Consider the following 15,787-nt stretch of genomic DNA (forward strand, 5'->3'; position numbering starts at 1 on the left):
TGTTACCGATTAAAAGTCGGTAACATGAATTCTTGATGTATATTATTATTTTCGATTATAGTATAAGATAATTAACTAGATTAGGACCCGCTCAATGTGCGGATTTTAAAAATGTCTACTAAAATAAAATTTTAAAAGAATGTATTAATAATTTATTGTAAGCGTATCTATATAGCTGTAAAGCTGGTGATGGAACTGCTTCGAGTACCGTACGAATTTGATGGTTAGTTTTTAGGCTGAACGGTAGTTTTTAATATTTACCTGCTATAAGAAAGGTTAATACTAAATTAACTTGTTAGGCTGAACGGTAGTTTTTCTGAAACTTGTAATGTCGTTGTCATTGTCTGTCGCCTGTCGGCAAGTGATGTTTTAGTTTAACTCATGTTTATCCGTCTGGGGCCATTCGACTTTTACAAATTTTGATTCTTTTAGTCTTTTATCACAAAAGAAAAAAAAAGAATTGATTCTTAGTCCTTGGATTTATGAAAAGTAAATAATTATGTACAAAGGGGTTTATTTGACATTTTTGCAATACAATATTTAAAGAGATTTATTGAACCAAAAAGGATGAAACATTGGTCTTTTCATATAAGATTTTAAATCGGCTAATCATAAATGTGGTGGTAAATAAAGAGAAGGGGGTGTTATGTAAGTTTCGAGTTCTTTAGAGAAGAGAAGTCATATGGATTTTGTTTTCAAGAAAAAAAAAATTATGTAAATATTTGTGAGTTTGAGGAGTGTAAAAAGGTGATAATGTATACAACTTCAAACAAACATGTACGTATATATATATATATATATATATATATATATACTGTAAGGTGATAATGTATACAACTTCAAACATGTACGTATATATATACTATAACAAGTAGAATTAGAACCAAAACCCACACGTTACCAGAACTTGTAGTACTTGTAGTGACGATGATCCTTAGCTGCTAGTCAACATGTCTTGTTATCGCAATGCAAACCTTCCACCCGGTCTTGGTTATATGTAGGATGTAGCATTACTGTACTTGAATCATCAGATTGGTGCAAGATATAAAAATAAATAAAAATGCAAAATATTCATTTTTATTTAATATTGGGCCCAAGGTTTACTTGATGCACAAGTTAGATTCTCTTGTTTAAATAATAGGGTTGTAATAGTATTTTATTCAATATGATAAAAGTGAAGTTTATTCTAAACCTAGCCGTTTCATGTTTCACATGGTATCAGAGCTAAAAGCCTGAATTTTTCGTTTGTTTCTTCTTTGCTGTTTTCTTCTTTCTACTTTGTTTCTTCTTTGTTCAAAGTTTTTATTTTCTTCTTCGATCTTTGATTAAGATCTAAGGACAATTATGATGTCACGTCAATATAATTTGATTGTTACATAGTTCGTTCTGACTCGTCGATCGAATGTAACACCATACACCTTGTTTTCCGGTGATAACCCCGGTTCGATGATCTCCTCCGTTCAGTTGACAAGAGAGAATTATGCAGAGTGGACAACAAAGATGATGAACGCTCTCAAAGCTAAAAAGAAGACTAGTTTTGTCGATAGTTTGATTAAGAAGCCGGAAGTTGAAGGGCCAGAGATGGAGTCGTGGGCAAGTGTGAATTCGATGGTGGTTGGATGGTTGAAAACGTCTATTGTACCTCTTGTACGATCTACAGTGTCCTTTGTCTCTGATGCTGCAGAGGTATTGGAAAATTTGAGATAGCGTTTCTTTGTTGCGAACAAAGTACGAATCCATCAGATCGTGTGTCAGTTGGCTTCGTGTCGTCAAGATGGACAAACTGTGATTGATTATTACGGTCTTCTTGTGGTGTTGTGGGATGAGTTGCATGGTTATCGTCCAATCCTGGTATGTACGTGTGGAGCCGGTGCACGTATTGCAAAGAAAGAGAAGATGAGAAATTTCATCAGTTAGTTATATGGGGCTTGATGAGTCTCAGTTTGGTAATGTAATTTGCCAAATCATTGATGCTGATCCGATGTCGGATTTGGCACAAGCTTATGCGAAGGTGATTAAAGAAGAACATCGACTTGTGGCTGCAAAGAAGAGAGAACAGCAACATGATGTCGTAGGATTCACGACACGTCTATTCAACAACCTGAATATATTCATAACAACAATCTTGAGTCCACAAAAGCTTTTGGTTATGTAACATGATCTGCTCCTCCAAAACCTCTACAAGGTTTCAAGAAGACTAGAGAAAGAAGTTTGTACTCACATTGTGGTCGGACTAGGCATGAAAAAAATATTTTTGGGAGTTCAAGAATGGTGGACAGAACAATTGAGTAGAGGAGGAGGTCCTGGCTCCGGAAGTGGAGGAGGACGTACTTCCAACTATGGAGCCGCTGGTCGTGGTCGTGGTTATGCCACAGTTGCTCATACTACGAGTCATCATGCTTCCGCATATCTATCTTTTACAATGGAACAATGGAAATTTTTGGATCAATTGGCAAAAGAATAAAAGACTACCACTTCGGATAAACTTTCTGGTAAGATTAATAAGGCTATGATTCTTGATACAGAAGCATCCCATCACATGACGGGAAATTCTTCGTTACTAAAAGACGTTGTCTTTACACCGCCATGTTCAATTATATTTGTGGATGGAAGTAAAACAATGTCAAAGTGTATGGTCATGTTTCGTGTTTTCGATGACATAGTACTTGATAATGTGTTTTCGATGACATAGTACTCGATAATGTGTTGTACTCGATCACATAGTACTCGATAATGTTTTCGATGACATAGGACTCGATAATGTGTTATACGATAATGTGTACTTGATAATCTGTAGCTAGTATCGTAGTAGGAGCTTGCTAGGAGCCTTTTTCGAGAGTTAAGATCCAGTTTTCGTCATTCTCAAAGGTGAGTGCGAGATCATGGCTGATCTAAGCGAACAGATAGTTGTTTTTGTGTGACTTTTGAACGTCGTTAGATCTCTACTCTTTCAAGCTCTCTTACCAAACAAGTTTTTGAGAGAAGTGACCCTAACCGCTGCATATCTTATTAATCGCACTCCAACAAGATTTCACCAAGGTAAAACACCATATGAGTTTCTTTTTGACAAGAAACCCTGTTATGACAATTTGAAGGATTTTGGTTGCTTATGCTACGTACATCGAAGGTCTCGTGATAAAGAAAAATTTGGGCATAGGAATCGTTCTTACATTTTTGTTGGTTATTTGTTTGGAAAGAAGGGTTGGAAGGTTTATGATTTTGAGACAAATAAGTTTTTGGTCTCAAGAGATGTGTTTTTCAAGAAAAGATTTTTCCGTATGTTGAAGAGGATAACGAGAACGCTCAGTCTCGTCTTCAAAATCATGTTGATGATGATTGGATTGTTATCCCTGAAACCATATCTATCGTAAGGGGGAGTGAGATTGATGGTGGCACTTTTCCTATTGTTGTTGAAGTTGTGGAAGGAAGTAGTGTGACGAAGACCTCCACACTGTTGGTTGTGGAGGAGTCTTCTTCATTGCCATTAATCACGGAAGTCTTTTCTTCCGATGATGACACACCATCTTCTCCGTTTGTTGATGAGGCTAGTTCTTTGAGTGAGGTACAAGAATTAGGAGTTGGGAAACGAGTGAAATTCCCTTCCTTCAGGTTACAAGGATATGTCACCTATAATGCTCATTGTCTTGAAGAACCACATCACGCCTCATTCGACTCCAGTTCAGCTTTCTCGACATCGGTCCAAGGTAAGACACCTTATCCTCTCACTAATTATATTTCCTATGATCTTTTCTCACCTACTCATCAAGTACTTTTAGCTGTTGTGGTTGCTGTTATTGAACCAACTTCATATAAACAATCTATTAAAGATCCATGATGGGAAATGTTATGAGAACAGTGCTCGACACCCTTGAACGACTTAATTCTTGGGATGTTGTTGATCTTCCACCTAGAAAACTTGCTATCAACAACTAGTGGGTTTATAAGCTTAAATTTCATGATGATGGCTCGTTGGAACGGTACAAAGCGCGTTTGGTAGCTTGTGGCAATCGCCAAGTTGAGGGCAAAGATTATAATGAAACGTTCCCACCCATTGTGAAAATGTCCACTGTATGTGGTCTTTTGCATATTGTTGCTGCAAAGAATTGGAAAGCTCACCAAATGGACGTGCATAATGCTTTGTTCCATGGTGATTTAGAAGAGGAAGTCTATATGAAGTTGCCAGTTGGTTTTCGCCATTCTGATACTAATAAAGTTTGTCGCCTCAAGAAATTGTTATATGGGCTCAAACAAGCTTTGCGATGTTGGTTCGCTAAGGTTACCTCTGCCTTAACCAAGTTTGGTTTTGTTCATTCCTATGCTGATTATTCGTTGTTTACTTATTCGTGTGGTGATATTGAGCTTCGTGTTCTCTTATATGTTGATGATTTGCTTATTTGCGGAAATGATACGCGTATGCTCGACCATTTTTAAAGCTTATTTGGGCAGATGTTTGCATATGAAAAATTTGGGTAAAGCTAAGTATTTTCTCGGTATTTATATAGTTTGGAGCTCTGAAGGTATGTATCTCTCTCAAAGAAAGTATGCTCTTGACATCAATAGCAAAATAGGACTAACTGGTTCGCAGCCAGCTGCAACACCAATGGAACAGAAACACAAGTCGGGGTCAAGTAAAAGTGATATATAGGCATTTGGTTGGGTGTCTCATTTATCTTCTTACCACTAGAATGGAGCTTGCATATTCAGTTCATATTCTTTCTCAATTTATGAAGTCTATGCGTGTTGTTCGCTACTTGAAAGGTTCTCCAGGTCATGGCATAATGTTGAGTTCTAACTCTGATCTCACTCTTACGGCCTATTGTGATACAGATTTCTCTACTTGTCCTCTTACTCATCGTTCACTAAGTGGGTATGTTATGTTTTTAGGTGGTTCGCCTATTTTTGGAAAACGAAGAAGCAGAAAACTGCCTCACAATCTTCCGCTGAAGCTGAATATCACGTGATGTGCAATGCTTTAAATGAAGTGCTATGGCTTAAACATATTGAAAAGGATTGTCATATAGTTCGATGCTGTTCAAGATAAAGTTCTCACAATGGTTCTTGTTCGTACGGACGAGCAGCTTGTTGATATACTTACCAAGGCGTTAAGAGGTGTTCCGTTCACACGATTATTTTCCAAGTTGGACATTTGTAACCTGCATGCTCCAACTTGAGGGGGAATATTGGCTATATCATAGGTTATATTGTATATTTTCGTATTCTAGATAAATAGAACAAGAATAGGAAATTGAATAACTTAATCCCAAGGTTTACTTAATGCACAAGTTAGATTCTTTTGTAAAATATATAGGGTTGTAATCGTATTCTATTCAATAAAAAAGAAAGAGAAATTTATTTTAAACCTAGTCGCTTCTTCTTTCACATATAACTAGTTGGATTATGCTTATGAAAACTACAAATTGTAGAGAAAAACAATTAGTCTGTTTTTTTTAATATATAAACACACAATAGTTCATGATTTTGTGATCACTCAGGTTATCGCTGAGGTTAGTTTCTAAACCATTGGTGTCATTATATCACCAAAGTTGTATATCATAACAGAACAGTCTAACAGTAAGTGGAAGCATCAAAACAAACAGGAATTTTAACGGATAATCCAGTTATCTACAAATTGTATATGAATTAACGGATAATCCAGTTTTCAAGTTTTATATGAATGAAAACTAAGCATATCACATATATCACCAAAATTCCAGATATCTGGTTCGTGCCCTCCCTACTCCGTGCTTAATTAAGTAAGACTTGAAATGTTTCTAAAATCAAATCGAAATATGATAACGAAATATATTAAAAATATCAATTGATCATCAATGGTCATAGGTAATTGTAATTGTATTTTTAAATTGATGAAGTCATATCGATGGTAACTGTTATAGCGTATTGTTTAAGAAAACATATATACTCCGTCTAGTTAGATGTTTAGGATTTTACACACATATTAAAACAGAAGGAATATATGATTAATTTTGTTTTTTTATGATTTTTTTTATTTTATTTATGACTTTTTATGCTTTATTTTTCTGATACTTTTTCACTTTCCCACTTTCTCACTCCATACACTCTACAACATCAGTAATTATTAAAACAAAAATATATTAAACATATTCAGAACATCAACCTTTGAAAAACAATGATTATTCTCTAAAACATGGAATTAGAAAACTATGCATTTGTTTTATGCCATGTGTCCTTTCAGTCGCCATTCTCCATATCATTACGTTAATCCCAACTCTCAACTACTATATTTTTGTTACTTGTTTACTAGAGTGGGAAACTTGTAGATTACTTTCTTTTTTGTTAAAGAAACTTTTAATCATATCAAGGTTAGTTTTTTTATTGTTAATATGCAAATGTAAATATAATCTCTATTATTCTGTCAAATTAAAATGGGTTCGTATATTGGTGTCATAAATTTATTTATGTCTTGTTTTGGTGTTAGTGACATAAATAAATAATCCCAAAAGAGTACATATATCTTTCTAGAAAATATGTTTTTGGATAAATGAATACTATTAGAGTTTGTAGGGAAAAATGGTAAATTTCAACCCGATCAATTTACAAAGTGTATTATCCTACCTAAATAATAAGATAATGTATTTTTAAACCTCAATCATTAACAAAATTCAGATAAACTACCTGAATTTATTAACGATGTTAAAATTACTATTGACTAATTTAACTATTAGTCAATTGTCAAAAATAATGATGTGACATGATGTGTACGACGAGATATATTATAATTATAGAAATTACTCTTAACAAAATTAATATTATCCTTTTAACCAAATATTATTATTTGAATTAAAAAAAATTAAAATATCTTTTAAAATCATGAAATCAGTAAATTTATCAATCTATTGCAAAATTAAGTCCAATGAATATTTATAATTACAGCTCTTATAAATTGTTACATCATTGATTTTTCTAAACCAAATAATATTATTTGGATAAAAGAATTACAAAAAAAACTTTTTTTAACACATGAAATCAATGATTTATCAACCTATTGCATAATTAATTTCAAAAATATTTCTTAATCAAAACACATAGCCAATGATATTTTTTTTTTGTCAACAACTTTAATTGATAAACTTAAATAAGCCAATGTGAAGGAATATTGTTGTTTACATACTGCTTTTGTTGATAATTTCTAATAAGTTTGATACCATTTATCAACTAATTAAGAAATATTCTTTTGAATTTTTTGAAAAATCATTGATGTAATAACTAATAAGAGTCGCAATTAAGAAATATTCTTTGAAATTAATTATGCAATAGATTGAAAAAATCATCGATTTATTTTGAAAAATATTTTGTAAAACTTTTACGCAAACAAAATTATTTAATTTAAAAATATTAATTTTGTTAAAAATAAGTTTTGTAATTATAATTTTCACGTCGTGTCTTTCAGCCTCCAAATCATGCATTATGAGCGTCCAATGCCTCATCAACATTTTTACAGTTAACTAATGTTTAAATTAGTTAATGCAGATTTTGACCCTACTAATAATAGTTTAAGTAGTTTATTTAAACTTTGTTAAGGATTCAAGTTAAAAAATATACACTGTTATTGTATAAAAAATACACTTTCTAAATTGTTTGTAGGTTTAGGTTTGCTAATATCGCTCTTTGAAACTTTGCAGAGACGTGATCTCTTCTCCTCTGTAGTACGACAGATTTATCTACTTTATCTTTATCCGATCGTTTTAACATTTTCACCGCGGTATAAAAAGTAAAAATTATTAAACTCAGATTTATTTTTGATTTTAATCCCATACGAACCTCGCTAATGTTTCTCATCTAATCAAAACTTTATTTGCGATTAATCCTTTGGTTAATTACTCTTTTGTCCTCTTCTTTCTTCTTCTCTCTTCTCTTTCTTGGTAGCTCTCCCCTTCTTCTTATAGCTACTGTTCCCTTTTTATTCATTTCTCTTCCCCATATCTCTTTACTTTGATCGTTGGGTTTTGTCTTAAAAATCGGATTTTTAATTTCTGGGTTTTGTTCGATTTCTACGATCATGGCGGTCATCGGAGCTGATACTACGGTGGTGGAAGTTGGTGGTTTGATCTCTTCGCCGTCGCCGCCGTCTTCAGTCACCAGTCAAGAATCAGGAGCCTCTTCTAACAACAGCGATCATGGCGGAAATGGAGAGATCGGAGTCGACGTGGCGAGATCCGACGGTGGTGAGAGTTTTAAGCGTGATATGAGAGAGCTTCATGAGCTCTTATCTAAGCTTAACCCCATGGCTGAAGAGTTTGTTCCTCCTTCTCTTACTAAGCCAGTCGTTAATGGGTTTAACGGTGGTTTCTTCGCTGTTAACAATGGTTTTGGTATTGCCGGACATTTCCCTGTTAACGAAGACGGTGGCTTTCGTCGGGTAAGGACATGACTCTTTTGTCTCTTATCTCTGTGGGTTTTTTTTGGGATTTTTATTACAATTACTCTTTAGGGTTTTTGATAGATTTATCACCTTTTTATGTGTTTATAAGTTGGAAAAAATCTCACCTTTTTTGTGTCAAAATGATTTGATTTGAAAACAGAAGAAGTCGTTCGGACAACAAGGGAAAAGGAGAATGAATCCTAGGACAAGTTTGGCTCAACGTGAAGAGATCATTCGAAGAACTGTCTATGTGTCTGATATTGACCAACAGGTTTTAAAAGTCTCCAGCTTTCTTTAGTGTTTAAGTCTCTACTGTGTGTTTTAACTTATTCTATCTTACTCTTTGGGTTTAAAGGTCACTGAGGAGCAGCTTGCTGGTTTGTTTATCGGCTTTGGACAGGTTTAATTAGTTCATCTATAGACTAGTACATCTTTGTTTTTGGTGTGTTGTGTTTCTGTTGTTGACTATATATATTTTGTTATTTAGGTAGTTGATTGTCGTATATGTGGTGACCCTAACTCAGTACTTCGGTTTGCTTTCATTGAGTTCACTGATGAAGGTACCATTAGTTTTCATTATGTAATCTCTTTTTTTTGATTGTGCCTGTGAATGGTTGGTTTATGGTTTGGTCATTTTTTTGGTACTTGTAGTGGGTGCAAGAGCTGCGCTGAGTTTGTCTGGTACGATGTTGGGGTTCTATCCTGTGAAGGTTATGCCTTCTAAAACCGCTATAGCACCGGTTAACCCGACGTTCTTGCCGAGGGTGAGATTTTTTTTCTTGTGTTTCACCATATTCTCAGTGGAAAGTTATGTTTTTTTTTTAGATTCAAGATGTTGATTTTGTAGTCTTGTTTTGGTTTTTTTAGAGTGAAGATGAGCGTGAGATGTGTGCGAGAACTATCTACTGCACTAACATCGACAAGAAGGTGAGTTTTTTTTTCCTTCCTTTGCTGAGCTATTCCGAAACTTAAAAGGAGTTAACTTTAATTAGTTTCACTTTTCAACAGCTCACTCACGCGGACATCAAACTGTTTTTTGAGTCTGTGTGTGGAGAAGTGTACCGTCTGAGGCTGCTGGGTGATTATCATCATCCAACTCGCATCGGTTTCGTTGAGTTTGTCATGGTAAAGCACATCTTCTTACGGTTGTATCAATAGAATAAGCTTCAAAGTACTGATCTTTTACTCTTTCTGCAGGCTGAAAGTGCAATAGCTGCCCTCAACTGCAGTGGTCTCCTTCTTGGTTCTTTACCGATAAGGTCCAAAGAACAAACCAACTCTCAAAACATTCTCTGTATATATTGATTATGAATCTCTGAGCACTAATCGTATTTTGATGGTTGGATTATGCAGGGTGAGTCCGTCAAAGACACCTGTTCGTTCCCGTGCTGTCCCGCGACATCCTATGCATTAACCGTTTAGCTACACAGGCTTTTATATATATTTCTGCTCCTCTACAGACATGTAAAGAATGCTTGTCTGAAATTTTCTTCTGGTCTTTTGCTTTTCATTCCCCTATGTAATGCTGTGAAGCTTGATGATGCTTCTGTTGCCTTTTGCTTTTGGGATCGTTTGGGTAAATCTCTTAGGGAGAGTTTGTGTTTTTTCTTCGATTTGGGTTCCTACGTTTAGATGTTTACCACAGTCCAGAAGAGTAAAACACAGAGAGAGTGAGGCTTTTGAAGAAGATTTGTCTCTGTTTTAATGGGCGCTTTTAGTTATTTATTTTTACTCTTTACCCCCTGAAGTTGTTAAAAACTTGCTTTGTTGCTTAAAATGTTTCCTACATTTTAGAGTTAAACAACTTGCCTTTATTGTCCTTGTTTATATCTTTGATTAAATCGTATTTAATCAAGAAAAGTGTTAGGTACATAGTAGTCTGTGTTCATAGTTGAAAAAGTCAGTTTCTGTTTTCATTTTTTAAATTAAGAAACGAGAATGCTGTTTGTCACAAAAAATAATCAATTATAATTATCAGATAGAAAATTATAAAAAATGAATGAACGTGTGAGTATATCATATTGAATGAGTCTACATTTTTAACAATCAGTTAATTAGGTGTATATGAAATTTAACAAAACAAATAAAGACTAATTTGTACGTGTATATTTCTAATATATGTTGTCATGTTGACGTCGAGAATCAAAAAAGTCGTCGCAAGAAATATACAAACTAGAAATATCATAATTCAGAAGCATTTATAAATTTAACAAAGAAAAAAAGAAGAATCTTGAAATTCATTATTTTATCTTTAAAACTTTTAGATAGCAAAATGTTAGATTATTGTTTGTGTTCATACTTCATAAGTCAAATACCCGAAACGAATTAAATTTATGTTTTGGAAAATATCTAAAATTAATTATCAAAAACAGTTTTAAATTGACCTAAAAAAAATTCTTTGGAAAATTGAAGCTGAGTTATTTTGTTTCTTTTTAGATTTATCTTTTTCTTTGTTCTCCTTTGATCAGTAAATATCAGTGATGAGTCAAATGTTGAATTGGTCAGTGTAAATTTTTTACTCCAATTAATTGTCAAACAAGTCAACTTGGTCAGAGTTGCCATTTTTAATCGAAAAAAAACTCCAAAGGATAATATTGTAATTTGCAAGTATCACACGTCAAGCGTATGTGGTGGCTCGTTGCATTAACAACAGTGCTTGATCCATCTTTGCGCTTCTCGAGAGATGTGGTGGCTCTCGTTGCACTCATCTCTGTATTAGCTTTGATACCTTTTGTACTTTTCCAAAACACACAAACAAACAAAAGGTCAAAAGTGTTGTGTAATGATGCTAATGACTTTTGTAATGTAATGATCCTATCTACTTCTATACAAACTTTCACTATATTTAATTTTTATAATCTTTTTATAACATGTAGTATTAATTTACTTGAATACTAATATCTTTGTATTCGTATTGTTATTTCAGCTTATCAATTAGTAGAAGAAACATAAAACTTATATAGCTTTCTTTTAATTTGTGTAAAACATGTCAAAATAACACTATTTTTGAATTTAAATAAATAATTTTGTGATTGGTTCAATTCTCTCCAACTAAAGTATTAAATAAAATTTTGTATAAAATAAACTTAATATACACATTTTTAATTTAGAAGCTTATAATATTAGATAGAGGTAGTAATATACAATCAAAAAGTGACCTTAAAGCAGGCTTGTGGAAGCATGGCCATGGAACATAATTTGCAGCAAGGAGCTGAACCTATATTAAATTCCAATTCGATGGAACTTGAAAATAGTTGCAGAAAATGAGATCAAGCAGTTTTTGATTGCTCTAAATCTAATCCCTGATTCTCCATCTTTTCAACTTACTCCTCAGAGAGGGCTACTAGCCTACTACCATATTGTTTGTTGCCTCTTAGTTCATTGGGTAGTTTTTTTTGTTTAATCAGAATAGGCTTTTGTAAAATGTTGGCCTTCTTGCCATTTTTAGACTAAGGCAAAAATGGTTTACAAGGCACCTCTCAATAACTATTTATATTAGTATTTTTGCAGCAATTTTTACTTAAAAATGTTTTTTAGAAAGTTTTTACATTGAATTGAATGCTATTTAATGTTTATATTCCAAACAAGTTTAGTTAATTTTCTCTACTATCCTTATAACCAAACATAATAAAAATATTTTAATTATTCATATATATAATGTTCTATAATTAATATAGATATTTAGAAGATTTATTCCAGATAAAATAAATTCTTCTTCTATCATCTCTTTTTAATTTTAAAATTTAAATGTAGTGAATCATCATATAATACATAAAGTTAATAAAAAGGTGTATTTTTTTTGCATATATTGTGATTTGAATTTTTAAAAACAAACATATATTATTCAATTAATATAAAAGTGTGTGTTCAATATACATATATAGTAAATTATAAAATTTTAAGAAGTTTATAATTTATAACTGATATATCTAAGCTTAATAAAAAGTTTAAAATTATAAATATTTAAGCATATTAAATTTTCAAAATTACACAAATGAGTTATATTACATGACAAGTTATATGACATTATAAGATTGAATTGATAATACTAAAAAATAAACTATCAGTAATATGATATTTCAATACGGGTTAAATCCTCATTTTAATGTTTTAACAACACCAATATAAAATATGTCGAATCAAACTGATTTAATTAAAATTGTAGTAAACAAAAATATTGTGCGGTATATCACGGTTTATATATTAAATCACTAAAACTAATAAAAGAGTATATTAGCAAAATTATTATTAAAATAGTATATTAACAAAAAAAATTTAAAAACTTACCCACGATACACCACGGGTCATAATCTAGTTTATGATATTATTGAATACTTAAACTTGAGTTCTTCTCCCCCTAAAAAGTGGATTTTTCTTTCTACTCAATGTAACCCAATCAAATAGTGAAAACTAATGATCAAGATCTTTACAAGATTCAAAAATAACATAAATCAAACTGTTTCAATTTTAATTAGCAACATAAACAACATAAATCCAAAAAGGTAGAACAACTCACCTAGAACTTTTATGCATTGATACAACCAACTCGAATTTGGTTTCATATAATCCCTAAAATATCAAGAACGTTGCAATTTTCCGGACTATTGTTTTTCAAAAATTAAATTTTAAGTTTTTCTAATTGGTGAGAGAAAACATATTTTTAGTGGATTTATTGACCGTCAATAAACATCTATAAAAATCAACTCAATAGGAATAAGATTTTTTTAAAAACGATTTTCACTAAATATTAATTTGATCATATATCCTCCTAACTTGTAAAAGAAATTTAAAATCTAAGCTAAATTTTGAATTATTTGAAAATTTATTTACTTTCTATTTTAAACTAAACAAAAAATCGATTAAATTATTAAAAAAAAAACTCAGGTTAAATATTTCCCCCTACAATTTGTTTAATAGTTTAGATGTACAAAACATGAGTACTTTATTTTACAAAACATGAATACTACAGGTACCTTTTTCGCAATTTGCCAAAACTAAAAAACCACTCGTCTTCCTCCTCTCATAGAAACAAAAATAAAAACCTAAATTTTTTTTTTTTTTTTTCTCACTCGTCCCTTCATCGGCGTCGTCTACCGCCAGAGTGAAATGCTTTCTAAAGTAGCGAGAGAGCTTTCATCAACAAAGCTTAAACCTTTATTCGCTCTTCCTCTCTCCTCCTTCAAATCCTCCATACGAAGCAACACAACAAACCCATCTCCTTCATATCTCAATCCCCCTCACTTCACCACTACATCAAAATCTCCATTTCTTCGTTTCTACTCTTCTTCCTCTAATGTGCTTCCGCTAAACAGAGATGGGAATTACAATGACACCACATCAATCACCATCTCCGTATGCCCAGGTTGTGGAGTTCATATGCAAAACTCAAACCCAAAACATCCAGGTTTCTTCATCAAACCATCAACTGAGAAACAGAGGAACGATCTGAACCTTAGTGATCTTGTACCAATCTCTCAAGAACCTGAATTTATAGATTCAATCAAACGAGGGTTTATCATTGAACCAAACAACAGTTCTTCTGGCTTAAACCCTAAAGACGAAGAAACAGAACAAGAACCATCAGATGTTAGACCATTGGTGTGTGCTAGGTGTCATTCACTTAGGCATTACGGGAGAGTGAAAGATCCAACAGTTGAGAATCTTCTTCCTGATTTTGATTTTGATCATACTGTTGGTAGGAGACTAGGTTCAGCTTCTGGTGCTAGAACTGTTGTGTTGATGGTTGTTGATGCTTCTGATTTCGATGGTTCTTTCCCAAAGAGAGTAGCTAAGCTTGTCTCTAGAACTATTGATGAGAACAATACGGCTTGGAAAGAAGGGAGACCAGGAAATGTACCTAGAGTTGTTGTTGTTGTGACTAAGATTGATTTGTTACCGAGTTCGTTGTCTCCTACTAGGTTTGAGCACTGGGTTAGACAAAGAGCTCGTGAAGGTGGGTTAAGTAAGATCACTAAGTTGCATTTCGTTAGTCCTTTTAAGAATTGGGGAGTTAAGGATTTGGTTGAAGATGTTGCGGCTATGGCTGGGAAGAGAGGACATGTTTGGGCGGTTGGATCGCAGAACGCAGGGAAAAGTACGCTGATTAATGCGGTTGGGAAGGTGGTTGGTGGGAAAGTTTGGCATTTGACAGAGGCTCCTGTGCCAGGAACTACATTGGGGATAATTAGGATTGAAGGTGTTTTGCCTTTTGAGGCTAAGTTGTTTGATACTCCGGGGTTGTTGAATCCGCATCAGATCACTACGAGGCTTACTAGAGAGGAGCAGAAACTTGTTCATATCAGTAAGGAACTTACACCAAGGACTTACAGGATCAAGGTCTGGTTTTATAGATTGAATGTGTTGTTGGCTTTTTGGATACATGTAACCAAATGTGAGACTGTTAATTGGAGTTTTTTTTCTTTTTCTTTGTTTGCAGGAAGGTTATACAGTGCACATTGGTGGATTAATGAGACTTGACATTGATGAATCATCTGTTAATTCGTTGTATGTAACAGTTTGGGCGTCTCCTTATGTTCCACTTCACATGGGGAAGAAAGAGAACGCTTACAAAACACTTGAGGACCATTTCGGTTGTCGATTGCAGGTAAAAGCTCTGGCTTTCTTTCAGTTGTAGATGAAAGAAATGTGATGAATTTTTGTATTGAACACCATTGAGAGATTACATAACTTGAAAGACCATTTCGGTTGTAGATAATTATCAAATTGTAACTATCTTGAACTAGTTAGGATCAACGCTTGATTTGAACAGTATCCTTTATACAAGTCTTAACCATTTTGAACATTTTGATTCTTGATGAAGCCACCAATTGGAGAGAAGCGTGTTGAAGAGTTAGGAAAATGGGTTAGAAAGGAATTCAGAGTGAGTGGAAGCAGTTGGGACACAAGTTCAGTAGATATTGCTGTTTCAGGTCTCGGTTGGTTTGCGATAGGACTCAAAGGAGAAGCGATTTTAGGTGTATGGACTCACGAGGGGATTGATGTCTTCTGCCGTGACTCACTGCTCCCGCAAAGATCACACACTTTTGAAGACTCTGGTTTCACTGTCTCCAAGATCGTTGCCAAAGCTGATAGAAATTATAACCAAATCCACAAAGAGGAAACGCAGAAGAAACGAAAACCCAACAAGTCTTCTTCTTCAGATTCTGTTTCCGACAGAGAACATTGCCGCGAGGTGTCACAGCCTTCAGATACAATACCAACAATGTAACTCTTCTTATAAGCTAGTAATTTTTTTCTTGGTTTGTTGAAATTACTCGTTCTATGAAATTCACCAAGATTGATCTTTTCCTTTTTTCATCTAAGCTTTATTTCATTCATAGAAAAGGTTCATTACGTCGACCTATTGTGATCCTATATAGCATCAAT

At 33.5% G+C, this 15,787-nt stretch overlaps 2 protein-coding genes across 2 annotated transcripts; both read left to right on the plus strand.

The window, feature by feature from the left end:
• Window positions 1–7,816: 7,816 nt before the first annotated feature.
• LOC104707345 (polyadenylate-binding protein-interacting protein 12) lies at window positions 7,817–10,202 on the plus strand. Its single transcript, XM_010423673.3, has 9 exons — window positions 7,817–8,398; window positions 8,562–8,672; window positions 8,757–8,801; window positions 8,889–8,961; window positions 9,053–9,165; window positions 9,269–9,328; window positions 9,410–9,526; window positions 9,599–9,660; window positions 9,755–10,202. Exons 1-9 carry the CDS (start codon window positions 8,039–8,041, stop codon window positions 9,813–9,815), a joined length of 1,002 nt encoding a protein of 333 aa, XP_010421975.1. The 5' UTR covers window positions 7,817–8,038; the 3' UTR covers window positions 9,816–10,202.
• A 3,174-nt stretch (window positions 10,203–13,376) lies between these two features.
• LOC104707346 (GTP-binding protein BRASSINAZOLE INSENSITIVE PALE GREEN 2, chloroplastic) lies at window positions 13,377–15,745 on the plus strand. Its single transcript, XM_010423674.3, has 3 exons — window positions 13,377–14,737; window positions 14,838–15,005; window positions 15,222–15,745. The coding sequence occupies exons 1-3, from the start codon at window positions 13,508–13,510 to the stop codon at window positions 15,627–15,629; spliced, it is 1,806 nt and encodes a 601-aa protein (XP_010421976.1). The 5' UTR covers window positions 13,377–13,507; the 3' UTR covers window positions 15,630–15,745.
• The last annotated feature ends 42 nt before the right edge of the window (window positions 15,746–15,787 follow it).

This window comes from Camelina sativa, chromosome 8, assembly GCF_030686135.1.
Source record: "Camelina sativa cultivar CO46 ecotype springtype chromosome 8, ASM3068613v1".
NCBI classification, from domain to species: domain Eukaryota; kingdom Viridiplantae; phylum Streptophyta; class Magnoliopsida; order Brassicales; family Brassicaceae; genus Camelina; species Camelina sativa.